The 27996-nt window shown below is 45.3% G+C and overlaps 1 protein-coding gene across 5 annotated transcripts in view; it reads left to right on the plus strand.

Annotated features, from left to right (window-relative positions):
* TSPAN4 (tetraspanin 4) overlaps positions 1 to 27996 on the plus strand; it is a 422638-nt gene that overhangs the window by 250698 nt on the left and 143944 nt on the right. For 4 of the 5 annotated variants that reach the window (XM_069965625.1, XM_069965626.1, XM_069965627.1 and 1 more), the window contains one exon: positions 4607 to 4686. In XM_069965625.1, coding sequence (XP_069821726.1) covers positions 4624 to 4686 — 63 coding nt within the window. In that variant the 5' untranslated portion in view covers positions 4607 to 4623. Of the gene's footprint in view, positions 1 to 4252; positions 4687 to 27996 lie in introns of those variants that run through there. The other variant, XM_069965623.1, reaches the window with a different exon arrangement.

The following is a 27996-nucleotide window of genomic DNA, read 5'->3' on the forward strand; positions in this document are numbered from 1 at the left end:
GCTGCTACCTCTGTCCATGTCAGGAACTGTTCAGAGAAGTAGTGGTTTTCTATGGGGATTTGCTACTGATCTGGACAGTTCCTGTCATGGACTGAAATACACCACTCCATGCAGGACATACAGCAGCTGATAAGTACTGGAAGGTTTGAGGGTTTTTTTTAACTAAAACTAATTTACAATTCTACTTTCTGATACCAATTAATCAGAAAATATTGACTACCCCTTTAACATTGTTTCCACCAAAGGTGAACATGATTGGGGCTACTCAAGGGGTTTTAAGATAGTCTTTCTGTTCAGCCATTTCCTTTGTTACATTTTTTCCCCCTTTTTTTCCCCATCTTTCCCAGGCTCCTGACCGGCAGAGGTGCCTCGTTCTGCATTGCCTGTCTCAGTATTGCTGTATAGTACTGGTGTTCTGTGTGATTAGTGGAATCAGAGAACCCATTTATGAATCTTACATTTTGGTCACCTCTAACTCACCTACACAAAAGTTGGATGTTCAAATAATTAAAGAAGCACTCCAGGCTAAACTGGTACCCTGTGCTATGCCTAGTCTAGGTATTATAAATGCATTTGGCAATCGAAACACGTAAGCGTGAATGTGCCAGCACAACTGATTCTGAATTGGATTTTAATATATGGTAATAAAGATTTAATGCCACCTTCCCTGGTGCCGGACAGATCTTCTTTCCACGACTATTAGAGGACCTGAGGGGGCAGTGCGGGACTTAAGAATTCAAGAAACTTTACAGAAAGGATTCCTGTGTCTTTTCCCCAGGCCCTGCACATGGAGATTAAATGGGTGTTAGCGTATGTCCTTTTTATTACTGTGATGTCAGCTTGCTGTCTAATGTTACATACTGAATGAATAAGAACGTCCATATTCTAGGCTGCCCTTTGACCTAAACCCAACGCTCTATACTTCTAAAGCAGTTTATGTCTGTTTTTCCTGAAAAATATTATTTTTTTAATCGACTGGTGTCAGAAAGTGATCCAGATTTGTAATTTTACTTCTGTTTAAAAATCAATAATTATCAGCTGCTGTATGTCCTGCAGGAAGTGGTGTCTGACAGTAAAAGTATTTTTAGGGGATTTGCTGCTGCTCTGGACAGTTCCTGACATGGACAGAGGTGGCAGCAGCGAATATTATGTCAGACTAGAAAGAATACACCAATTCCTGCAGAACATACAGCAGCTGACAAGTATTGGAGACAGGAGATTTTAAATAGAATTAATTTAAAAAAAATCTGTATGATACCTCTTTGCAGAGTTAATAAAGAAAAAAGTAAAAGAGGTCGCTAACTATTCTTAGTTTAGGCACATTTATTATGCAGAATCAGTGGGAATAATGTGAACACTGACAGATAAGTAGCTTGCTTATAGCAGACATAAATTTTAATTACTGTCATATTAATAAGGGAATTGTCATTTGTAATTAATTTGGTGAAAATCCCTCCAACTACATTTTCTGGCTTAGTATGTGTTGGCCAATGACTTTGAATAATTTATGATATTTAACTTAGTGAGACAGCTCTGTCTAGTGGGGTTAAAGGGGTAGTCCGGCCAGGACCTCTTTTTTCAGAATGCCTGGGGAGGGGGGAGGGGGAATAAAAAAACATCTACTTATCTCCCTGGCTCCCATGCTGTCCCATGCAGTCTCCTGTGAATGGCTGCTGCCTGGCATTGAGTCAGGACTTGACGCGTGATGTGGCAGGCTGTACCAGTGTCCCACTTGCTGCTGACTGGCTGTGGACCAGAGTGGCAGGATATGGGTGGGAGCCAGGGAGGTAAGTGCCCTCCCTGGGCATTCTAGAAAAAAAAAAGAGGTCCTGGATAGACAACCTCTTTAAAGGTTATTCAGGTTTTAAAAAGCATGGCTGCTTTCTTCCATAAACAGCACCATCCCTGTCCTCAGTTTGGGTGTGGTTTTACATTTTAGTTCCACTGAAGTGTATGGAGTTAAATTGTAATACCACATGCAACTTTAGGACAGGGGTGATGCTGTTTTTTTTTTTTTTTTCTTTTCAAAAACTGTTTGCAACACAGGTTAGTTCACATGTAGAAAAGTCGCCCTAATGAGAACAGGGACAGATTTGAGCAATACCAAGCTTCTGTATGTAAAGCACTTTGGAATAAGGCTACATTCACACGTTCAGTAGATTTTTGGGACCACCATTATCTTTATCCACAGTCCGGAAAAAAAATAAAATCATCAGTCCAGGCATGATAGGGGTTGTAGTTGTACAGCAGCTGGAGAGCCAAGGTACCCTACCCCTGATCTAGATTATGTTCACACACAGCAGATTAGCTGTGGATCTACTGCAGATCAGGTGCAGAACATGTGCATTGTTTCTGCACCAAAACATTTGAGTTTAATATCAATTGCAGATCTGCTGCCCTTACGCTGATCATGCCTATTGGACAAGGTAGTTTGCTCTGGTATACTCCATGTATCCACCTCTCTGATTTATACCCGTATGGTTGTAGTGCACAAAGTACAGTATATACACAGCCTCTTTTTGTTCCCAGGTGGATGCTTATATACATGTATATCTGAATGCTGATCTCTTGATGCTTTCCACCTACTGTTTACAGAATCACATATCACAATCCAGTAAAAGGCTTTTATTTATGTAAAGGTATAAAGTAAGAATACAACTATTTAGCCACATAAATTCAAGGCCAGGTGTTCTCTGTAAATAACAGTATGTTCTTTTCACCAACCTTTACTCTATCTATCCATATAAACTAATGCTAAGTGAGCCTGCACAATAGAAAATCCTTCATCAGGATAATGCGTCGATTGGTTTAGCTGCCGCTGGCGTCTTAAAGGGTTAGTACAGTAAGTGAAAATGTATAGTAAAATGTACGTACAGGAGAGGGCACACTAGCGTTGTGCGATGCTTGCTTTCCTTTGATGTGTGGCTGTCACACTATGGCTGTGCATTGCCAGAGGCTGCAACTTCTGGTGACTAATGCTTTACAGACATGTTGATTTCTATGTACTGGGGATCTCAGTACGTTCCTATAGACATGGCTGTCACACAACAGCTCCTATGGGAAAAGTCACCTCTAACGGAATCTGTTTATAAAATCCCCCCCTCCCTTTCATCCACGTCCTCTGTCCTGATCAAACTTGATGGACCTGTGTCAGTGTTCAGCCATGCCATGTAACTATACATTGACTTAGGGCATGCACAGTGATGCTTTTCCCTTACAGTCTATAAGGTGGCTGCACACTCCTCATTTACATCATCTGTTCACATTATCCATGAAACCTACGTCTTCTGATCCGAAGTGTGAAGACAGGATTGTAGTCTTATGTAAATCCATCCTCTTTGCTTCTAACACTCTCTCTCCATTGTAGCACTATGTTGCCAACAATGATAATTGTAAGTGTTAATTTCAGCCATATAGCTCCTTATTCTTCATCCACCAATGTAACGTTATTTGATAGGAGAAGATCTTGCTAGGAAGGAGGCAGTGGCATTAAACAGCCAGCAAGTAATGATGGTTCCAAGTACTTTCTGCTCAGGTTCCTTATCGATTTGTTAACCAATTAATTGCTAGAGAAGGTGGGGGAGTCCGCCGCAAAGCTTCCCCAGTTTCTTTCACCCCTTGCTGGAAACTATGATGATGGAGGGAGATAAATTTGTGATTGGTCGGGAAGGGGGAAGCATCCTTGAGAGAGTGAGAGTGCTGAGCATGCATAAATAAGCCTGTAGGAGAAATCTCTTCCATTCTCTCTCCTCCTCTCTCCTTCTTCTGAGTGGACCACAGAGAAACTGCTTCTGTGCATGCAAAGCGGGGAGAGAGAGAGAGACAGGAAAATGTCAAAAGGGAGGGGGAGTTACAAGGAGAGAGTGGAGCATTATCACTGAGAGATGAGAGCAGTGTGAATGAAGCTCACTCTGTGTGTGCGCAGGCGAGAGAGGATCAGACAGGACTGTGCAAGAGAGGAGCAGATTAGTCCTGCCTGCTGCAGCAGGGCACGGGGGACATGCCACCTGCACCCTTCAGGCACCCAACAGCACCGCTGCCCTGCATGCAGACATGTGGTGGAGGCCAGAGGGGATGTTCTTAAGTCACTGGTTTAGGGATTTTCTCTGTTTGGGGCAGCTGCTAGAATGGCCGCTTTTGCTGAAGACTGGTGGGTAGAGTGGCACTCTGAATCCTAACTCTGTCTTATAAAAAAAAAAAAAGTGCTTGTTCTCTCGTCACCTCCTGAGTTGTGATAATGGGACACATTTGGATGGATTGCTAATTAAGTTTAGGGGTAAACCGTGCTACCTGCCAGCTTCATCCCTCCCCAACCCTGCCCCCTAAACTTGTGCACCCACCTGCGCCATGAGACGGTCGAGTACGGATGAATCTACTTACCATCGCAGTCCATCCCTGGACAGCAAAGACTACTCACTTCCCCAGGGTGGTGCCTTCCGACGTTATAGCAGCCTCTACGGAGGGCAGTTTGGGGCATCTGGAGGTGGCTCTTTTTTTGGGTTTCACACTAACCCTGGTCCCAAAGCTACAAAATCAAAGTACACATCCCCTAAGGGCAACAAGTACGTGGTGTTTTACCTGGATCTCTCCTTCATTTTCCTCCTAGAGCTGAAGAGGTGCAGGATGGCACAGAACTGCCTGCAGTGTATGAAATATCTAATGTTCGTCTTCAACCTCCTATTTTGGGTAAGTTCCTGGGAAGGGGGATTCTGAAATTTCATTACATGCCAATGTGGATTTTTTCAGTTGCTTACAATGTCTATTTCTTGTTAGTTGCAGACATTGTGAACTAAGTTATTTGGTTATGTAAAGTTTGCTTAATGTGAGATGTATATGGACATATATGATACATTACCGATGACTAGAATATGCCTGTGTTGGGTCATCTAGCCCCCTCTGCATGTCCGACTGCACTTCTTAGAGAGTTCCTGTGGCCTTTGAGTTTCCAGAACCTTTAAGGATAAGAGTTCTATGGGGATGAAGTGCTGTAAACTCATAGACCCTGATGCATGATCCATTCCATCAGACCTGTCATTATCCGCCTCTGTTTCATGAAAACAACATAAAATGGCCACAAACTCATTAAAAACTGATAAGACGGCAAGCGCTTGAGTAGTTCTTAAATAAATGCTGGATCTCAACACATGCTCCAGGGCAATAAGCCCAGCTGTAAATATTCATTGCCTAGAAGACTGTAACAGGCTGTTCCTACACTGAAGGCTTGTGAGTGTGAAGATCCCTAGGAATATGCTAAATTTGAAAGTTATAAATTATTAGATTTTTTTCCCATTGAATCTAATTCTGTATCCCCCTGGGACGGAGTTGACATGTGGCTTCATCTCGGGTTATGAGCACTATAATTATAGTCTGCGTGCCTCAAACTTGTGCCGTGTGTCAGTGCTTTCATGTCTGCTATGCAGCTAATGGTATTCCTGCAGCTCGGTTAGCCCGCTTCTATTACTGACATCCATTGTATTCCTGTGTGTGTCAGATAAACCTGCCCCAGCAGAAACTCCCTGTGTGTTCAATATATAGCCGCATTCACTGCCGGGCTGTAGCCTCCAGTGTTCTGCCACATTTAGGTGTAAATGAGTTTACTGCCCTTCAATTCCGAAGCTGTTTGTGTTGCAATAGCAGGCAAGTAATATGTCTTCTCCAGCCTCTGATACATATACAAGATGGATTGGCACAAGCCTGATAAGAGCTGTCAGGGTTTTAATGCTGGGGTTTTTGGAGCTGATAAATGTGGAATTCAAGCTATCAAAAATTGTACATGTCTTTTCCTTTCTATAACCTGTCATTATTGTTTATGACTAGCCAGCTTGCCGGATCATTTGGCCCATAAACATATCACGATTGAGAACGGGAGATAAGTCTTAACATATGTAAGAAGGAACAATGAAAAGCGAGGAGCTATCTGTATAATGCAGTAAATGCTCCGGATAATGGTTGGTGCCAATATGTCATCCTTTCTGGTGTATCCCAGTATTTGGGACTTGTAGACCACAGCTTGGATCAGTCCATTGTTTAGGACTCCATCACCAGGCTGTCACTTTTAGGACTGTTATGCAAAGGGTGAATTGCGGTAACTTCATATTTCTATGTACTGGACATTAAAGGGTTGACACTTTCTGTTGCTATTACTTCTGTGTATTTCTGCTCCTCATATAGTATGATTACAATATATCTGCACCTTTTCCCCCTGCAGCCCTTTAAGCTATATAAGACAATTCCCACTTTAAGGGTATGTTCACACTGAGTAAATCAGGCGGAATTCCAGAATCCCGCCTGCCTCTATGTCTCCCATGTCATTTCTATGGGCAGAGAGCGGCGGCAGTGGAGGAGCATGCGCTCTCCCATCGACAGGCTATGGGACAGGCGGGATTCCACGGTGGAAAGTTTAGTCGCAGAATTCCGCCTGATTTACTTAGTGTGAACTTACCCTTAACACAGACAAGTTGTTGCCTTTTATGGGACTGATACCATTGAACAACCTGATTCACAGAAAGTGACCCTAATGTTTCATTCCGAACTAGGAATGGGGTACATGATTATATATGTTATTACTAGGGATGAGCGCATGCTCAGGACTGATCGTGCTAAATTTGATAACCAGTGGCTGAAGAAGTTTGACGCAGCCCTAGGGAATCCTGGAAAACATGCATCCATGCCATGGCCTATGGCTGTATCCATGTTCTTCAGGCAGCCTTAGGGCATGCTCGAATTGCGCTCATTTCTATTACCCATCACTATAGGCAAAGATAAACTACAGTATTACTCAGGATGTTTCTTCTTTATCTGGACATCTTCTGGGCTGTTTTATAGAGTTTAGTAAAGACCGATTATTGGCCATTACGGACGATAATCGATTTGTCTATTAAAAGGCAACGATCAGCCGACATGCACGATGGGGTTTCTTCTATCAGCAGAAAGGCAATCTGTGGAGGACATGCAATGAATTATAGTCTACACTACAGATTACAATGCAAAACATAACATTAGACTTTGTTGATTTCCATCTAGATGCAGCACCAGTATCACGTGGTGTTGGCTTAAACTGCATCCAAATTGTGCATATTGGATATTTACTAGTGACAAATCTTAAAGGGGTTGGCCATGTTATAGTGAAATAGCTCAGTGTATAGTATTAGTAGGTGTACTCACTTTATGTACTGACAGCAGCTCCCTGTGTACCTCATAGAGCTAAAATCACACTTCCCACCTCCAGGCTGTACTGTCCTGCTCTGTGGTGAGTCTGTCCATATGATGGCCGACATAGAGGAGAATATCCCCATGACCCCGCCCCCAGTGTCCTCCATAGGAATACATACAGGCTCAATGGTGGACACTGGGGGTGGGGCGTGGTCACATGCTCCTCCATGTCGTCCATCTTATGGACAGAATCACCACAGAGCAGGGCAGCACAGCCTGGAAGAGGGGAGCATGATTTTAGCTTTATGAGGTACAGAGGGAGCTGCTGCCAGGCAAAGTTCCCTCCCACAATGTTTGTGATTGCTGATCCACAGTCACGGATCAATTAATGCCCATTCATTTCTATTCAGCTTTTTCAAGGATGCGCAATAGCTTCTGGGAAGAAATAGGACATGTCCTAGGGTGGATCGGGATTAGCCAATAGAAGTCTATAGGATCTGTGATGTCCGTTAAAAACGGATCAAATCTAAGCAAACTAGTTAATTTTTTTTTCCCAGTTCAAAATTTTTGTGGATGCATTACAGATACAATTACGACCATTTTTCACAGATCACGGAGTAAAAATAGTGGACCTGAAAAATCACTGAACATGTGAATAAGGCCTTAAAGTGTACCTGTAAAGTTATAAGGACAGTGATTACAATGCAGCACTGTGCACAATTAATATCTTTTTATCACACTAATTTTCAAATTGGGGTCTAAATACCTGTCTGAAGCTGTGTGGTACACACTCCCGGCCACTCATTACTTTGAATGAGGAGTATAAATGTTGTTGTTTGCATGAGACCTAGTGCTATAGTATGACATGACACTGGGTCTTGCACTGGTTATGGGTTCTGTGGAGACATAGTAGGAAGCTTCGTCCCCTAATGCACAGTTATGAGCGGCCAGGAGTGCAGACAACAGCCATCTCAGACCAACACCAATTAAAGTAATCTAGAAAAATTATTATTGTGCACAGTGCTGCACTAAAATAATTTTTCCATATTCAATATAACTTTACATGTACACTTATAGGGAACCAGTGCTGATATGGTTCCCAGCTGCCCAGTATACATCTACTGTGTAGCTTCCCAAGTCTGCCAGCCGCTCCTGTGGCGGTAGCTTTACATTGGTGGAAAAGTTTTATTCCGGCCTGCAAGGCTAGGAGAGGGGTGGCAACTAGTCATCTGGGCGGCAAGCTGTCCATAACTAATCATAGCTCTGTGTCGGTCTAGATGACTAGTTACCGCCCCTCTCTCGGCCTCGCTCGCCAAAATAAAACGACTTTTTCCCTGATGTAAAGCTACCCCCACAGGAGCGGCTGGTATGCTCTGAGAGTTGCACAGTAGATCTATACTGTGCAGCTGGGAACCACATCAGAACAATTGTGCTGACTGGTTACCTTGAAAGTTTGAGAGAAGAGAGAAAAAAAGAGAGAAGAAGCGTTTATGGCGAAACACTGTACTACAAATAAAGTAGCAGATAGAATAGGACGGTACATGTGCTAATAGAGGCACAACACTACTGCAGGGTTCCATTCAGTGAAGAACAAATTATAGGCGGTTAATTCCTCTTTACTCCCTCTTCAACAATGATCTCCATCCCAGCCTCTTCTTCTTTAGAACATTAAAGTTAGTTTTACTATGAGACTGTGATTTGTATATCATTTATAACTAAGTAGGGCTTCTGATTTTAGGTATAATCGATATGAACCTGCTTCCTCAATCCTGAAGGAGTGCTGGTTGCAAACAAGTAGTGTTCTTTACATTGATAACTTTCATGAACACTAGTGTTGAGCGAGCACAAAAATGCTTGAGTGTTCTTTACTCGAGTAAAACATATTTCAGTGCTCGAGTGCTTCAACAAATCCCATTGAAATCAACGGGAGACTCGTGCATTTAACCATGCGCCCCATGTTTGCATTTTTTTTTAGTTTTTGTATATTTCATCCCATGAAAGTAAAAATATACATAAATTAGAATGAAAGACACATTAAAACTTATTAATAAGTAATTAGTAATTAGCATGCTCCCTCAACACTAATGAACACTTTTCTTCCCGAAATGAAAATCGCCATTTCTTCCCAGTTATAGATGAACATTTTAGGTTATTGGTGCTTTGGATACTGTACTTTTGGGCTACTGCTTACCTCTTATTTTTCTTATATAATATTATTATTATTATTATTTGTAATTTAATTTATTAAGCTATCTAGTCCCTTGTATTACAATATTTAAATCAGACAGGCACCTCCCTCAACTGAATTCTAAATGGCCTGTTATGCAGAATCTATGCATAGTAGTTATGTACAGACACAGCATAGCTATACTGTCCCTCCCTGCTCCCCGCGCTCTTTCTCTCTCTAAACGTGTCACGGCCGCGGCGGCGTCCCATGCTCCGGGCCGCCGCCGCGACCTCCCCCCATCTCATGCAGCTGCCGGGGTCCCGGTGCAGGGACCCGGCGCTGCTACACGTTCGGCCCCGGGGGGCGCCTCACCTCTCCACGCTCCTGTCTCTCGCTGTGCCGGCCGGCGCGCGCGTCCCCGCCTCCTAGGGCGCGCGCGCGCCGGCTGTCTCAGATTTAAAGGGGCAGTGCGCTCCTAATTGGTAGTTGCACCAATCACTCCCCTATAAATCCCAGCATGCCCTGTCCCCTGTGTTGGAGCCTCTACATGCTTCCCATAGCGTTTGGCCCAGCTCCCTGTTGTTCCTGTGTCCTGTCCGTTACCTGGTCCCTAGTCCCTGTTCCTGGTTCCTGTTCCCCTGTCACTCCACCTGTTCCTGTGTCCAGCCAGTCACGTGCTCTCTCATCTGCAGACTATTGCCTGTGCCATCTCCTGCCACGCCTCGCCTGCCGACACCAGCAACCAAGCCAGGGGTAGCGACCTGGGGGTCGCCTGCCGCAGCAAGTCCATCCCGCCTTGCGGCGGGCTCTGGTGAAAACCAGCGGCCCCTTAGACTCCGCTCCCTGGTGAGGTTTGTGCCATCGCTGGTGCCGGTCCAGTGGATCCACTACTCCGGGCGTTACAGTAGGCTCCAACCATGGATCCCGGCGAGGTGCCTGATATCCGCGAGGTAGCCCGAGTGGTCGCCCTACAAGCTCAACAGATTCAGCAACAGTCACAGCTGATTCAACAACTGACTGCAGCCGTTCAACAGCATACCACAGCTCAGCAGTCATCACCTCCGGCAGCCTCTCCAAAACTACGACTGGCTCTCCCAAGTAAATATGGAGGTGACCCCAAGTTGTGCAGAGGGTTCCTGACCCAATGCACTATGTACATCGAACTTTTAAGCAGTCAGTTTGCCACCGAGCGCTCTAAAGTGGCTTTCATTATCAGCCTATTGGAGGGAAGAGCTCTGGCCTGGGCCACGCCACTATGGGACCGTAATGATCCGGTTGCTGCCAATTTTCGAATCTTCCTGGACGAGTTCCGCTCTGTCTTTGAGGAACCTGCCCGTGCATCTTCGGCTGAGACTGCTCTCCTCAATTTATCCCAAGGGACTTCCTCCGTTGGTGACTACGCCATCCAGTTCCGCACCCTGGCTGCGGAACTAGACTGGAATGAGGCCGCGCTGATTGCCACCTTTAAAAAGGGCCTGTCCAGCCAAGTGAAGGATGTGCTCGCTGCCCGGGATCTGCCTACCTCCTTGAACGATCTTATTCTACTGGCTACCAGAGTCTACACCAGGTTTTCCGAGAGAGAGGAGGAGGTCCGGCAAGGACGGCGTCTGAGTCTGCCCCGTCGCCATCCTCGGCTGGCACCGGTGTTCCAGAATCCTGTTGCTCCTATGTCCCAGTCGCTTCCAGAGGTTCCTATGCAGGTGGAACGTGTTCGCCTGACGACTGATGAGAGGAACCGTCGACTGGACCAGAATCTCTGCCTCTATTGCGGTGGCGCGGATCACTATCGGCAGAGATGTCCCCAACGCCCTCAGCGTCCGGGAAACGCCCGCACCTAGGTCCGGTGGGAGAGGCCTCCCTAGGTGTGAATGCCACCTCTCCAAGGTTGACTATGCCCGTCTCCATCCAGACACCCTCTGGGCAAGTTTTCCAGACTACTGCCCTCATCGACTCTGGCTCTGCTGGCAGTTTCATCTCTGCTTCGTTGGTCCAAAGATGGCGGCTACCCGTGATCCAGCTAGCCCAACCCCGGTCTATCTCTTCGGTTACGGGGGAGGTTCTTACCGAAGCGGTGTACAGCCAGACGGCACCCCTAGTCCTCCAGGTGGGAGCCTTACATCAGGAGAAGATCTCCTTCTATGTCTTGCGCCATTCCTCTTCCAACCTCCTGCTGGGGCTTCCTTGGCTGCAAATCCATACCCCTAAGCTGGACTGGAGAACTGGGGAGGTTCTCAGCTGGGGCCAGGACTGTCATAACCGGTGTCTGAGATCTCCTCAACCCAAGTGCTCTACAAGGTCACCTGCTTGTGTCAAGCCTCTATCCGGGCTACCGGAGGACTACCAAGACTTTGTCGATGTTTTCTCGGCCAAGGAGGCGGACTCACTACCACCTCATCGGGCCTATGATTGCCCTATAGACCTCCTTCCTGGGGCTTCTCCTCCACGTGGTCGAGTATACCCTCTCTCTGTGCCCGAGACTGAGGCCATGTCCTCCTACATCCAGGAGAACTTACAAAAGGGCTTCATCCGCAAATCCACGTCTCCAGCTGGCGCCGGATTTTTCTTTGTTCAGAAGAAGGACGGTTCCCTCCGCCCATGCATAGACTATCGGGGTTTAAATAAGGTGACCGTTAAAAACCGCTATCCTCTTCCGCTTATTCCGGAACTATTCGACCGTCTTCGTGGAGCAAAGATCTTCTCCAAGCTGGATCTCAGGGGAGCGTATAACTTGGTCCGAATTCGTAAGGGAGACGAATGGAAGACCGCTTTCAACACCAGGGATGGGCACTACGAATATCTGGTCATGCCATTCGGCCTATGCAATGCCCCAGCGGTCTTCCAGGAATTCGTGAACGATATCTTCCGAGACCTCCTCTATGTCTGCGTCATTGTTTATTTGGACGACATTTTGGTCTTCTCCCCGGACCAGCAGACTCATGTGGCACAAGTGCGTCAGGTTCTACGAAGACTACGGGCCAATCATCTATACGCCAAGCTTGAGAAGTGTGTTTTCCATCAGCGCAGTCTTCCATTTCTTGGCTATATCGTCTCCGATCAGGGCCTACAAATGGATCCAGCCAAGCTCGCAGCTGTCCTTCAATGGCCACGCCCGGTGGGACTTAAAGCTATCCAACGTTTCCTGGGCTTCGCCAACTATTACCGGCAATTCATCCCTCACTTCTCTACCCTGGTCGCACCCATTGTGGCTCTCACTAAAAAGAAGGCGGACCCCAGACGTTGGCCTCCAGAGGCCGAACAAGCCTTCAATAGCCTCAAGTCTGCCTTTGCCTCCGCTCCTGCCCTAGTCCGCCCGGATGTCTCCAGGCCGTTTTCTCTCGAGGTCGATGCTTCTTCTGTGGGCGCAGGAGCCGTTCTCTCGCAAAGGGACACATCAGGCAAGACCAGAACCTGTGGGTTCTTCTCTAAGACTTTCTCCCCTGCCGAGAGGAACTATACCATTGGGGACCGTGAACTCCTGGCCATTAAGTTGGCACTGGAGGAGTGGCGTCATCTATTAGAGGGGGCTAAACACCCGGTTAACATCTACACGGACCACAAGAACCTCCTCTACCTCCAATCGGCTCAACGCCTCAATCCCAGGCAGGCTCGGTGGTCCCTCTTCTTCTCTCGGTTCAACTATACCATCCACTTCCGTCCAGCCGAGAAGAATCTAAAGGCCGATGCATTATCCCGAGCATCCGATGTCATGGGGCAAGAGGAATCTCCTCGTCACATAATACCTCCCGACCGCCTAGTACCAGTTGCCACTTCTGCTCTGCAGAGTCTGCCTCCCGGGAAGACTTATGTGCGCCCCGCACTCCGTAAACGCATCTTGAAGTGGGGGCATTCCTCTTTGGTAGCCGGGCATCCAGGAGCCCAAAAGACCGGGCAATTGATCTCCCGTCACTACTGGTGGCCCAATCTACTCCAGGATGTCAAGGATTTTGTGGCTTCCTGTGCAGTCTGTGCCAGGAATAAATCTCCCCGTCTAAGACCTGCCGGCCTACTATTGCCCTTGCCAGTCCCGGATCATCCCTGGCACCACATTGGGATGGATTTCATCACTGACCTACCTCCATCTGCGGGCAATACAGTTATTTGGGTGGTGACGGACCGCTTTTCTAAAATGGCTCACTTCGTGGCCCTTCCTGGTCTGCCCTCTGCTCCTCGTCTGGCTCAGTTGTTCTTCCGACACATCTTTCGCCTGCATGGACTTCCTCTTCACATTGTGTCCGACCGAGGCTCTCAATTTGTCTCTAAATTTTGGCGTGCCCTATGCTCGCAACTCCAAGTGAAGCTGGACTTCTCATCGGCCTATCATCCTCAAACCAACGGGCAAGTGGAGAGAGTCAATCAGATTCTGGGCAACTACCTACGCCATTTTGTTTCAAGCCGCCAAGACAACTGGTCCGATCTACTCCCATGGGCAGAATTCTCTTATAACCACTTGGACTCGACTTCCACAGGCAAGTCCCCTTTCTATGTGGTCTACGGGCATCATCCTCGTCCTCCTCTGCCTCTCTCTCCATCCTCTGAAGTCCCAGCCGTGGAGGAGTTGTTATCTGACCTGCAATCGATCTGGGAACAAACTCGACAGTCCTTACTCAAAGCCTCTGAACGCATGAAGGACCAGGCTGATAAGAAGAGGAGACCTGCCACGAATTTTCTCCCAGGTGACAAAGTCTGGCTCTCGGCCAAATATGTCAGACTCAAGATCCCCAGCTACAAGTTGGGCCCTCGATTCCTCGGTCCTTTCTCGGTGCTAAGACGCATCAACCCTGTCACCTACAAACTCCGCCTACCCCCCACTATGCGGATTCCGAACTCCTTCCATGTTTCCCTCTTAAAACCAGTGGTCCTGAACCGGTTCTCCGATAGATCTTCGTTCTCTGCTCCTCAAGCCGTCTCTGACGACGTCTACGCTGTTAAGGACATTCTGGCCATGAAGACTGTCAGAGGGAGAAGGTTCTTCCTGGTGGACTGGAAAGGATTTGGTCCTGAGGAGAGGTCCTGGGAACCCGAGGCTAACATCCTGGACCAAGATCTCATCAAAGGGTTCCTGCAGGTTAGAAAGAGGGGGAGGCCAAAGGGGGGGGGTACTGTCACGGCCGCGGCGGCGTCCCATGCTCCGGGCCGCCGCCGCGACCTCCCCCCATCTCATGCAGCTGCCGGGGTCCCGGTGCAGGGACCCGGCGCTGCTACACGTTCGGCCCCGGGGGGCGCCTCACCTCTCCACGCTCCTGTCTCTCGCTGTGCCGGCCGGCGCGCGCGTCCCCGCCTCCTAGGGCGCGCGCGCGCCGGCTGTCTCAGATTTAAAGGGGCAGTGCGCTCCTAATTGGTAGTTGCACCAATCACTCCCCTATAAATCCCAGCATGCCCTGTCCCCTGTGTTGGAGCCTCTACATGCTTCCCATAGCGTTTGGCCCAGCTCCCTGTTGTTCCTGTGTCCTGTCCGTTACCTGGTCCCTAGTCCCTGTTCCTGGTTCCTGTTCCCCTGTCACTCCACCTGTTCCTGTGTCCAGCCAGTCACGTGCTCTCTCATCTGCAGACTATTGCCTGTGCCATCTCCTGCCACGCCTCGCCTGCCGACACCAGCAACCAAGCCAGGGGTAGCGACCTGGGGGTCGCCTGCCGCAGCAAGTCCATCCCGCCTTGCGGCGGGCTCTGGTGAAAACCAGCGGCCCCTTAGACTCCGCTCCCTGGTGAGGTTTGTGCCATCGCTGGTGCCGGTCCAGTGGATCCACTACTCCGGGCGTTACAAAACGTTAACACCAGATGACATACCCATTGCCAGAGCGTGAACGTTTTTATTGATACAAAGCAGCAGGAATGTACAGCCAAGCAGGCAGTGCAGCCCTGCCTTTCTGTTCCCTGCTGTAGCCTGTACTCAGCAGTATGGGCAGCAGCAGGGAATAGCAGGGCCGCACATGCACTGCTGTTTCCATTATTACATAGAATAATACATTTTTAGGGTCCATTCACACCTACAAGATCTTCAGCAGATGTAATGCTATGCTCAGTAATTTTGTTAAATTGGTATCTGCAGCATAAAATCTGTGGCATCAAATTTGCTGCAGATCCTGTACTTGCCAATGGACCCTAAAGAATATAATTTTTTTAATTTTTTTTTTTAATTTTCCATTTTACTGTCTACATCTTAAAGCAACTCTCTACCTACAATCTGACCCCCCCCCCCCCAAACCACTTGTACCTTCCGATAGCTGCTTTTAATCCAAGATCTGTCCTGGGGTCCGTTCAGCAGGTGATGCAGTTATTGTCCTAAAAAACAACTTTTAAACTTGCAGCCCCGTGCCCAACAGCCGGGGCTTAGAATATCTGTGCCCTAACTTTGTACCACCCCTCCGTCACTCCTCCCTACCCTCTTCATCATTAGGAATGCCACTGGGACATTTTCTCCTGTCTGAACATTGCACAGGTGCCTTAACGATCCAGCCCATGTTCAGTATTCACACTGCTGATGAATAGGAGGCAATCTGCCTGGAGCATTCCTAATGATGGGGAGGAGGGACAGAGAGGTACAAGTGGTTTGGGGGGGGGGGTCTGATACTTCCAGCTCTGTACAGAAAGCAGCAGTTTAATCTTTATCCATATAGGCTAAACTGGATGTATTTTTATCTTTTTTGGGCCTTTGTGATCAGGATTATGGTGAAAGGTGACACCAGTATATAGTTAAGATGGGATGAGGGTATTCACAATGGATAATGGTTACTGTTGCCCTCCTCACCCCTCCCTGCAGACTGATTTTTGCACGGGGCCCAAATTGTTACCCTTTTAGTGTATTGTTTCTGTGTACAGTAGCTACTTTACAGCATACCTTTAAATGCTGTTAAAGAAGCAGTCTGTTTGTTTTTTGTTGCTGGCCCCTCTCCGCCACAGGCTGGCATGTATACTTACCCGTGAAGATTGTTTTCTCATGGTGCGGTGCCATTCTGATGCTACGGTGCCATTCAGATCCCGCTGGTGCCCACATGACTTTTTCTCCAGCTGGCGCACAGCTAAGGAGACTAAAAGTCAGAGTCTCCAATGCATCTCTATGAGAGCGCACTCATATAGATGCATTAAAGACCCTGGCGTCCAGCCTTCAAAAGGTCTGGAGAAGAAAGAGGGTCAGAAGAACCATGATGTCGGCATCAAAGGGGTCTGAATGGCATTGGAGCATCTGAATGGCACAGTGCTGTAAGAAAGCAGTGGAAAGTATACATGCCAGCCTGTGGGGGAGGGGAATCACCCAAAAAAAGGACTGGTACTTTAACATAGCACAGCAGATGCTCAGACTGCCCCTATAATATTGTCCGAGTGATGAATAGGAAAAATTACATAAAAAAAATAGAAACAGCTGGCTCCAATAAGTAAAAAGAATTGTAGATGGCACATTACCTTTAAGACTGAGCTACCTTACTCGCAGTGCTCACTGTCATCTGCTTCATGATGCACTACACAGCATTGGGCTACACAGATACTGTAATGAAGAGGAGATATATCCCAAAGTGTTGTACATCACCATAAGGAGCGGCCCCAGCCCCATCCTAGCTGTACACGGGATGTATTCTGGGAATGTATTGGCCAATCAGCCTTCACCTGTCATACAGTAGATGCGGTGACTTTATAAACTTTAGGCGTGAGTCCTAATCGTAGCATTTGTTCAGTATTAACTGTGTGATCCCGGCTGATCGGAGGTCTGGCTGATATATATTTCAGATGACAGTCATATTGATTTTAAATTATACAGCAGCCTTGTGTTCTCTGCTGGAAGCATGTTGTGATCTGTGTACATAGGAAATAGTTAGGTTGTGTATTGTAGCATACACTATTATTGTTCTTCATTAAATTCTGCCTCTCCTCTGAACTGGGCGAGATGAAGTGTCTCAGGCAGCAACATTATTCCCTTCAATTGTAATTTACCCGGTTTCTACATGAATAATTTAATTTGATACAATTAACCTGTTTTTTTATTTTCTTGAGCGGTACCTGATGATTTAAAAGCAATTTGCACAATACAGTCATTGGAATGCACATTATGCTAACAAGTAATACAAACCAAGGCTAAGAGTTTTTTTTCTTAAAGTGCTTTTTGTTACGCTTAAATATTAGTTTACTCTGTTAGAAGTGAGCACAAAATAACAAGTTTTGGATTGGAATTAATTTAAAGCCTGTTTCTGTGTCTAGATATTGTTAGATACTTGTCATGGCGCCCTCTGGTGTTTATTGATTCCCTCTCGGAGTGTCACCTAATGTGTTGAAATCTGGTGGCCAGATGATAAATCTCCTTAAAGGTAAATTAATTAATATAAGGGATCCCCAAGAGGTAGTAGCCAACCATTTAGGTTTCAAGTGGCAGAAAATACATACCCACCCACTAACTACCACCCATTTGCATGTTCAACCACTCTTAAAGGGGTAGTGTGGCGCTAAACAATTATTCACTAAATAACACACATTACAAAGTTATACAACTTTGTAATGTATGTTATGTTAGTGAATCGCCCCCTTCCCCGTGTTTCCCCCCACCCACATTAGACCCGGAAGTGTATTGCTCTATACATACCTGCTTCTTGACGACCCCCATCCGCCATCTTGTGCCAATGATGTCATCTTCGGACGGACGGCCGAACCGCACCGACCGTCCCTAGTGCCGGACGCCCTCTGCCGCGTCATCAGCAACTCAGCCGCAATTGGCTGAGCATAACTGTGCTCAGCCAATCGCGGCTGAGCAGCTGATGACGTGGGGGTCGGCAAGAAGCAGGTATGTATAGAGCACTACACTTACGGGTCTGGTGTGGGTGGGGGGAAACATGGGGAAGGGGGCGATTCAATAACATAACATACATTACAAAGTTGTATAACTTTGTAATGTGTGTTATTGAGTGAATAATTGTTTAGCGCCGCACTACCCCTTTAATTTCTGGTGTCACTGGTGCTCGGCAGGTGATTAGGTTGGACAGCCTAAGTTGGTTTGAGGTTTGTTCTTATTGCAGCAGTTGTTTAGTGGTAGGTGCGAGGGGTACTCCAAGTCAAAGTTATATATTGATATTGAAGATTGAGGGAGGGTACCATTTGGTAGCTTCTGGACTCCCTATCTAAGAGGTTATGTATTGGATGCCAACTTAAGAATTAACTTAGGCTCCAGTTTGTAGTGGGTTATTATTTAAGGCACATAGGCGTTGCTTTCTGGTGCCCCCTAGCCAAGGGGGCACCTCCTTGTCATCTAGGCATCAAGGATTGTTTTTCTGGAATGGTTTTGAGATGTTAATATAACATTGTTTTTGTATGTTTTATATTTACATAAAACAGCTCCATGTTCATGTCATTTAATGGGGTATCTAGGGAGGAGGGACCCGTCAATAGCAAGTCATGTATGTTTGAATAGCATACCCGTTGGCCGTGGTAATTTGGCAATAGGGGAATTTCTTTGATGCATAATAAACCGAAATGGTATTTTATGGTGTTTTTTATTATCCTGCCTAAAGTTATTTGTTTACTGCTTATAATAAATGACCCAATGAAATGGCATCTTTCAGGACTTTATTCTGATGTCAATGGTCTAGCATAGATTCTATAGCGTGCTTTTGTCATTGTCAGATTCCACAAAGCTTACAACAAATTAGCAATAATTGCTTATTTGTATGCTTGAAATGGTACAAACAAGTGTTTTCAATCAACCGGAGTGTCAGATATCTGTCGCAATTGTTATAAACATGTTAATAAGTCATTTTCATAGATATGTCAATGTCATCGGGGCAAAAATGTTCAACTAACTGGAAAAGATTGCCGTGATTATAGAGCGAACATTAGTATGTGTGAATTTATAGCATAGAATGTGAGGAAAGAACGTGTATGGAAAATGCGTAATCCTCTAGTGGTGAGACCCCCACCCCCCATGTCACGAGCATAGACCATACTGTGAAGCCAGATTGGCATGTTCCCTATTCATCCGGATCTATGCTCTTTTCCATAGTGGAAATTTTCGCCTTAGTTTGCCAGTAATGGTTTTGACGTATCAACCACTTTCCTGAGCTAGAAATGTGCTCTAAACCATTGTCATTTGTCGTCTGTAGTTGGCAGGTCCCAGAAAGCGCATATATGAGCAGATAGAGGCCGAAAACACAAGATAAAGCACATCCCAGAGGAAAGAGAATAGATGATATACCGTATGCTCTATCCTAAAGCATGATGGGAGTGACAGTCACAATAAAGCACAATACATCCAGCAAAACAGCTTTTTGTATGTTTGGAATACCTCCCTTGTGGCAGCCTCATAAATCTGCCCCAAAGCCGGCTGATTTCAACTACAATTCCCGCCTACTCGCAGGGGGTGGCCATGCATCATGCTTTGCCTACTTAGCAAACATGGAACAGATCAACAAGAAAGTTTGACATTTTTGTGCAAATAATTAGCATATTGTTGCATATCTGCACCAGGCAAAGACTTTAGTAATACATGTCACCATGGATTATTTTACTTGTCTTCTGGATTGCTCTCAGCTTCCTTTATACAATCAAGTATATGAGGTTCCTTTTATGGTTATACAGTGTTATCAGTTTGTTTTACTGTATCCACAATCTGTCTCCCCCCCCCCCCCCAAAAAAAAAAAAAAAAACAAAGAACGCTTGTACCATCAGATAGCTGCTTTTAATCCAAGTCTCTGGGGTCTGTTCGGCCGGTAATGCAATTCTTGTCCAAAAAGACAACTTTTTAACTTGGCGCAACCTAGAGTACCTGTGTTCTAGGCCTGCACCGCCCCTCTGTCCCTCCTTCCTATCCTCTTAATCATTAGGAGCAACCCCAGGCAGAATTTCCCCTATTCATCACTAGTCTGAACACTGCACATGTGCTGGATCATTAAAGCATATGTGCAGTGTTCAGACAGGTGATGATTAGGAGAAATCCTGCCCAGGGGCGTTCCAAATGGGGAGGAGGGATTGCGGGCCTAGGGCACAGACCCTGTAGTTCATGCCAATTAGACACAGGGATGAGAGTTAAAAAGTTGTTTTTAGGATAATAACTGCATCACCTCCTGAATTGACCCCAGGACAGATCTTGGATTAAAAGTCACTTTAAGAACATGTATTGACCCACAGCTAATTTTGCTTTGCCTCCACTAATTCTTTTAAAGGGGTATTTCCACCTTAAGAAATTATTTCATATTTTGAGGATAGTTGGTGGATATGCCATACAGGTCTATAATATGGCTATTCCAGCAATCATTAGAAATCATACCTATAATCTGATCTGTCGATGGCAACACGCCTGATAGTTGACATCTTCCCGTAGCAACAGATTTCCACATTGCTTTGAGCTGAAAATGGCGAAAAAAAAGTAGGTGAAGATATATTACAAAGAGGCGAGATTTTACATCTGCTGACTTTATAGGCAATGTTAATCTAAGGTAGAGCTTCACATAAATCTCTATTTGACATTTCCAGATTGTTTCCCACACCGAGATCCATTATACGAGAAGAAACTCATCAAATGATATTGTTTGACAGTTCTGTAGAGCTCTCTCTACAGCTCTCGCCTTTAATGTATTGTTTAACTTCAATCACCCTAAATGTGACATCCTGCACTCATCCCGCTGAAAGAGACAGCAGAAGCCCAGAGACTGCCAGGGCTGCTGGATCACATTAATATCCTCATACACCGCTTCATTTTATTTTTGCTCAAAAGTAAATTTTCCCTTATTTACAGTGTGAATTCTTTTGACGGCTATCATCATCTGTTATACGTATCGCCTAAAGAAGTCCCACTTACGATATTGTGAGAGGAGGAGTTCTAAAGGCATCAAATCAGCAGTATATGGCAGCCGAGAGGTGTAAAGCCTAGAAAATCATGGAATTGAATATAAGTTTCCCTTCACAATAGCCATAGCTGCGTTTAAATGGGAATATGACTATGCAAGGCAATCTGGGATTCTTTTTTTTTTTTTTGTTCAGATAGTTCCCCTTGAAAAGAATTCATGGAAATACAGTAAGACGTCTCGCTGGGAGGAAGAAATAGCAGGCTTTGAATCAGAACAGATGCTGAGATATAGAGGAGAAATGTTAAGAACTACTACAGAATGTAATAGTAGCGGCGGCAGTTCAGGGCCGTCCGTGCTCATGTGCGTTTGGAGTAATAGGCTAGAGGTCTGCGAGCCGGCCATGGTATGGAGCCGCGTAAAAGCCGACTGAATGCATTACCCAGAAGGCCTGGTGTGACCAAGATGTAAAGTGGAGTAATTGTATGGCGTAAAGTAATTGTTTATTTCTTATTCTCTTAGGAAAATGGCTTCATGGCTATTTTATGACTATGAAATTTATTAGATGAGTGTCTGGCACTGTCCAGTCTTCATTATGTATGTTCTATTAACTGTACAATGAATTCCCATCAGGGGTGTAGCTAGGGGTTCAGCCTGGGGGGAAGGGAGGGGCGAGTGAGTCTGAGTGGGCCCCCAACCGATTATGTTACCCCTAGGAAACCTCAGCAGACGACAATGCTTTCCGTAAAATAAAGGGTAAATTCTGCTACATTACTTGAATAGAGATTAAGAACACTTATATAGCCTTGTAAAAATTAAAGGGGTTATCCAGGATTAGAGTTAGCTGCCACTCTCTTTCTGAGTTTGGGTGTGGTACTGCAGCTCACTTCCACTGAAAGTGAATGGAGCCCAGTTGTAATACCACACACAACCTAGAGGCAGGTATGGTGCTGTTTTTGTAAGAAAGCAATGATGTTTTCTTTAATCCTGGAGAACCCCTTTAACCTGACTATCTCTGCCTACATATAATGGCGGTATAGGTACTAAGCTTTTAGTCACTACAAGGTGGCCGTGGTTGTGTTCTCATATTAGGGTCACATACGTATGTGAAAGCCACCATTTGTGATGAGCTGCTAGATATCTTTTTCATACTGGATCTATCTACCTCATACTTACTTTTCCTTTTTACTCTATCTGGCCTGGCCACCATGAAGACTTCTCTTGGTGATGCCTTGTCTCTGCAGACTCTGCCAGTCCAAAATTTTAGGCTCCTTGCTACAACACCATCCCTATGTGTATTGCTGTACACTGTTGCCCACTTTATGCCTCTAGGTAGTATTCAGACTCTGTTTTAGCCCTCATATACTATGCAGGCCTCTATGCCTTCATATAGTAAAAAGGCCACCATGTATACCCTCATATAGTAGATTAGCCTCCCTCACACCTCCATATAGAAGATAGACCCTCCCTTTGCCCACCATATAGTAGTTAGCCCGCTTTTTGCCTTCATGTAGTAGGTGCATCCATATAGTAGTAAGGGCCCCCTGTGCCTCAGTATAATAGTAATGTCCCTCTTTTTCCATGTAGAAGTAGTTAGAGCCCTCTGTGCCCCCATATACACTACCTTCTGTCTATCTTTATAGTATTTAGATCTTTCTGTGCAGGCAAATGCCCCCTCCACACATAAAGTAGTATCCCAGAATATACATTCAACAGATCTATAGATCACCTTAGGCATAGCCCTTATTACTGACAGAGGCCAAGGAGGCCCAAGTGATCGGCAATCTCTTATGTATGGCCTATCCTATGGAAACTGTGGGTAGAATACAACTACTCCAGATGGGAATACCCCTTTAAAGAGGTTTTCCAGGCTGAAATGATTTATGAGCTATCCTCAGGTCATAACCACTGATTGGCGGGGTGCAGACACATGGAACCCCTGCGGAAGAGCCACGGTGCCCACACCACACCGTGAACAGGGCTAGAAGCAGATGGCTCCATTCATAGTGTAGTTGTGGGATGGGGTTACTGCTGCTCAGCTCCTCTTAAAGGAAATGAGAGGTAAGTTTCAGCAACTTTGAGATACCACTACTCAATGAAGAACTCCGGGCTCCATTTACTATGCAGTGTAGGCACCACAGCTAAATGGTGAGGGTGCCAGGTGGGTGCACCCCACAGATGACCAGCCGATCTTTTATCCTGAGGATAGAGTATCAATCAGTTATTTTATCAAGAAAACATACTAATAAAGTGTAAACTCCACCAAAGAAGAGAACTGTATCATGAGCACAGGTTCACCCAGGCTGGACTGCTGAAAACTGGAAACACATTGCCTGGCCTGTGTTAACAGTTCGGGTCAGTGATGTAACAGTGTGGGAAATGTTTTCTGCGAACACATTAGGCCCTGCAATAGCAAACAAGCATTTTTATGCCGCAACACAGTATCGTTGCTGACCTTGTACATGCCTTAACCCCTTCAGGACAAAACCTCTTTTGGTGTTAAAGGACTTTTTTTTTCTGAGCGAAATGAGGTTTTGTCCTGGTTAAGGCATGTACAAGGTCAGTGTTGTGGCATGAAAAAGCTTGTTTGCTATTACAGGGCCTAATGTGTTCGCAGAGAACATTTCCCACACTGTTACATCACTGACCTGAACTGTTTATACAAGGCATGATGGCCAAGTTCTGTCCCTGCCATCTGCGCGGTGCACACAAATTGAGTTTTCTCAGGCCAGGCAATGTGTTTCCAGTTTTCAGCAGTCCAGCCTGGGTGAACCAGTTCTCTTCTTTGGTGTGCAGCTGAGTTTACACTTTATTAGTATGTTTTATTGTTAAAAGAGCTGATCTCTTGATGGATACTAATCATAATCTGCTTGGGACTATGCTCAGGTTATTACCTGCACTTATACATATTTTGATTGTGTGGTCTGCTGTACTCTCGAGTCCAGGTAAAACATATATATGTAAAGGTACTATTATACGAAGCGATTTTACGATTTTACTGCTATGGCGAACCTCCTGAAATCGTTCACCCAATCACACGGAACAATGATCGTTGCTTATGATCGTTATTGCGGTCGTCTTGTCGTCGCTGCTGCGAATGACTGAACGACGTCTTATTACATGCAAATGATCAACGATAAAAATAGGTCCAAATTCTATCAAGCGAGCAACGATTTCTCGTTGGTCATTTAATCATCGTCTGCCGTTACACTAAACTATTATCGTTCACATCCGAACGATCTAATGATTTTCCAAATAATAATTGTCCCGTGTAATAGAGCCCTTAGGGTAATGACCCAAACATAGTCATAAGCTGGGGGCCGTGCCTGTCCGTGCTTGTACTGTATATGTCTCTACCCTATTTGCTGATGTATATGTGCCATGGAGGGCACAATTGCAATGTGAACCCACCCTAAGCCCTCCTGCGGCCATAACAGCCCACTAGCCCCCCTTTAATGGTGTTGACCCTCCCTTTTGCTTTTAAGCTCTCATAGTCTCTTTTTTTCTTCTTCAGCATTTAAGTGGTTAATCAGCCAGGATCAGAGTTATTCCTGACACCTTCAGTAAGATGATAAACAAACTTACACTTATAATATATGCACATACATCTCTTATACCACCTGTAACTCACTTAGCATGTGTTTCCTTACTAAAAGAAAAGGTGTTGTGCTGTGACCGGTCCTACATAAGCAAAAACTGTTACAATTTATACTTTCTATCTCTTTAAGTATATCATTTCTAGAGACTTCTTGTACCTTTTATATTGCATCATATATGATTAGAAATGAATGACGGTTCATGGAGCTGTAGGGTAAAGTATTAGGTTGCTGTAGGTTTCTGTGTGCACCTGGTTGCCAGATGTAAGAAAATATTCTCCCATAGGGAAAATAAATCTACATTTATAAATTTAATAATACTCCAATGGATTATGCCGCAAATAGTTCTTCTGTTTTATTCATAATCATAGGAATTACCTATGAGGAGGTATATAGAGGTACAGTAAGGGCCCATACACTGCAGCCATAATACGGCCGCATGCTCAAGCCCTAAATTTTTGCATTTGAAACCTGCCACCATCATCGCTTTATGGCGCTGCAATATGGATTTGTTACTTCAGAGAAAATTAGCGAGTAGCATATTTGTCACTGAATAATTACAGCATGTCCCCTAATGTGAAGGCTTCCATGAGTTGTAAAAACTACAGTTACTTCATCTGTATTACTCTATGGTTCATAAGACACTGTGACAACCAAGAATTATCTATCGCATAGCCTGCCTTTACTTGCTGCCAGCTTCAAGATGAACCGACTTTTGTGTGTTAAATGCCTTTAAAGTGTACAAAGGTATATCCATATACTGATGTATTGTGCCCTTAGCCAAGGACATGTACAGCTCGTGTAACACAGTGCCTGGAATGGTATTATCCTGCGTTGGTGTGGTAGAATGCTCATTTATTACTTCTGGGATACTTGACTCATTTTACAAACTTTCTACCGCTGATTTCCCATATGCCTCAGTGTTATATAATAGTCCCATAAAACTGTCTGATGAATATCATAAAACACATGGACAGTCTACTACACAATCTGTGCCTTCAGATCAATGGAAGAAAAAAAGATGAAGGAAAAGCCCAAATGAAAAATAGAGAAAACCAACGCTTTTCTTTGTCTTTGCTTTAAATGGAAACGATCAGCAGTTAAGAAGCATCCAACCTGCTGTTATGTCCCTATAGCGCATGGGGCGCTGAGGATGAGGGTAAGGGATCTTGTGAACTTTGTAGTTGAATCCATATGCTAAAATGGTGGTTTGGTGCACTGAGGGCAGGACTACCACCCTCAATGCACCAGTTGGCCACAGCTGGCCCGCCACCTTTTAGTAAATATTGGGAAAGGTGCTCTGTAGTGATGTCACTCAGTGCTCATTACTGCAGAGGCAGCGAGCTGGGGCAGATCAGTGCACTGAGGTCGTCGTCACGCTCCCAGTGCACCAAACCACCTAATTAGCCTATAGAGTAAACTACAAAGTCCACAAAAACCTCAGCACCCCGTGCACATAATCCATTTTTGGGAAATGGATTAAATGTAGTCTCTAGTAAGTTACATTCTGTGTAGGGATGGTCCGAACCCTCCGAGGTTCGGGTTCGTATGAACCCGAACGCTCGGCATCAGATTCCCGCTGTCTGCCTGCTCCGTGGAGCGGGCGAATACAGCTGGAGGACCGCCTGGAAAACTGGGATACAGCCTATGGATATGGCTGTATCCCAGTTTTCCAGGCGGTCCTCCCGCTGGATCCGCCCGCTCCACGGAACGGGCAGACAGCGGGAAACCTTACCGAGATATCGGGTTCGTACGAACCCGAACCGAACTCTGTTCGGACCAACCCTAATTCTGTGCATTAAAGGGGAGGTCCAGCGAAAATCTTTTTCTTTCAAATCAACTGATATCAGAAAGTTATATAGATTTGTAATGTACTTCTATTAAAAAATCTCAAGTCTTCCCAATTTTATTAGCTACTGTATGTCCTGTAGGAAATGTTGTTTTATTTTCAGTCTGACACAGTGCTCTCTGCAGACTCTCTCTGTTTTCTATGAATCCCCATAGAAAACCTCTCCTGCTCTGGACAGTTCCTGTCTCGGCCAGAGATGTCAGCAGAGAGCACTGTGTCAGAATGGAAATTAAACAACATTTCCTGCATGACATTTAGTATGGGAAGACTTTAGATTTTTTTTATAGAAGTAAATTTCAAATCTATTTAACTTTCTGATATCGGTTGATTTGAAAGAAAAAGATTTTCGCAGGACAGCCCCTTTAAAGTAAATAGGACCACTGCAGATGCCTCCCCCATTGTATGTCGGCATACCTTATTGCTGATATCCTCTACTACATTGTAAGCCCAATCTTAGCAACAGATTGCTGTTACAATTGCAATACCTAAATATTATGTTGCTTGAGCAAATGCACATATGGTTTAAACCTGTCCCTTATTGCATGTAGAGAAGATAGTCTCCTGCTTCCTCTCCTCTGACAAGACCTGTATGTGGTTTTGTAAGGCACCTGAGAGCAGCAGGAGCCCTCCCCCTCTGCTCTATCTGCTGTAGAAGGCCAGACACAACAAGCTTGTCCCTACAGCCATCTGCCAGATAGAAATGGATGGCATCGAGAAGAAATTAACACCTGCTGTTCCTGTAAGATTTCTACAAGGAGCGTGCTGAGGATCCTGCAGACTGACAACACTGTGGGCACTCTTATCCTCTGCTTCCTTCATCATTCATTTCTCCGCATTGTGTTCCTTTAAGAATATTCCCACCCTGCTGATATATACAGTCATCATTTAGTATTCCACAAGACGTTACCAGCAACAATTTACATAATACTGTTTAAAGACGGCACCTGCATAGAAGAGGGAATAGGAGATGTCATGTACAAAGTGTGGAGAAGAGAAAGGCTGCCCATGTAACTTATGCAGATTGCTTCCAGACGACAGAGGAAAGGTCAATCAGGGTGGACAAGGGTCTAGTGCGGCTTGTGTACGCCGCATATTGTTAATGGCCGCAAAGGTCAAGAGACATTTATTCTGGATGGAAACCAGAATGAAAAGATGAAAATATTCCGAGATGGTCTTAATCATCATCTGGTATAGGAAGGAAATCCAATGAAGGGCAATTGGCTGTTAAGGTAATGGGCCTTGGCATCCTGGTTTCTGCACGCACTTAGAAAGTAGAGATGAATTGTGGGTATTGTTATTCTCCTACCCATGAACACGGATCATTATAACTGCAGAGCCCAGGTGCATGTTAGGTGTTGAAGGTTATTACTAGCAATCACCACTATTATGGGCATGTATAGATCAGGGAACACAAACAATAGCTCTTTGTGAGTCATCGCGGTGAGTAACGTTGGTTAACGGACAGATATTGTTGGC

Source organism: Dendropsophus ebraccatus, chromosome 4, assembly GCF_027789765.1.
Source record: "Dendropsophus ebraccatus isolate aDenEbr1 chromosome 4, aDenEbr1.pat, whole genome shotgun sequence".
Classification (NCBI taxonomy): Eukaryota; Metazoa; Chordata; class Amphibia; order Anura; family Hylidae; genus Dendropsophus; species Dendropsophus ebraccatus.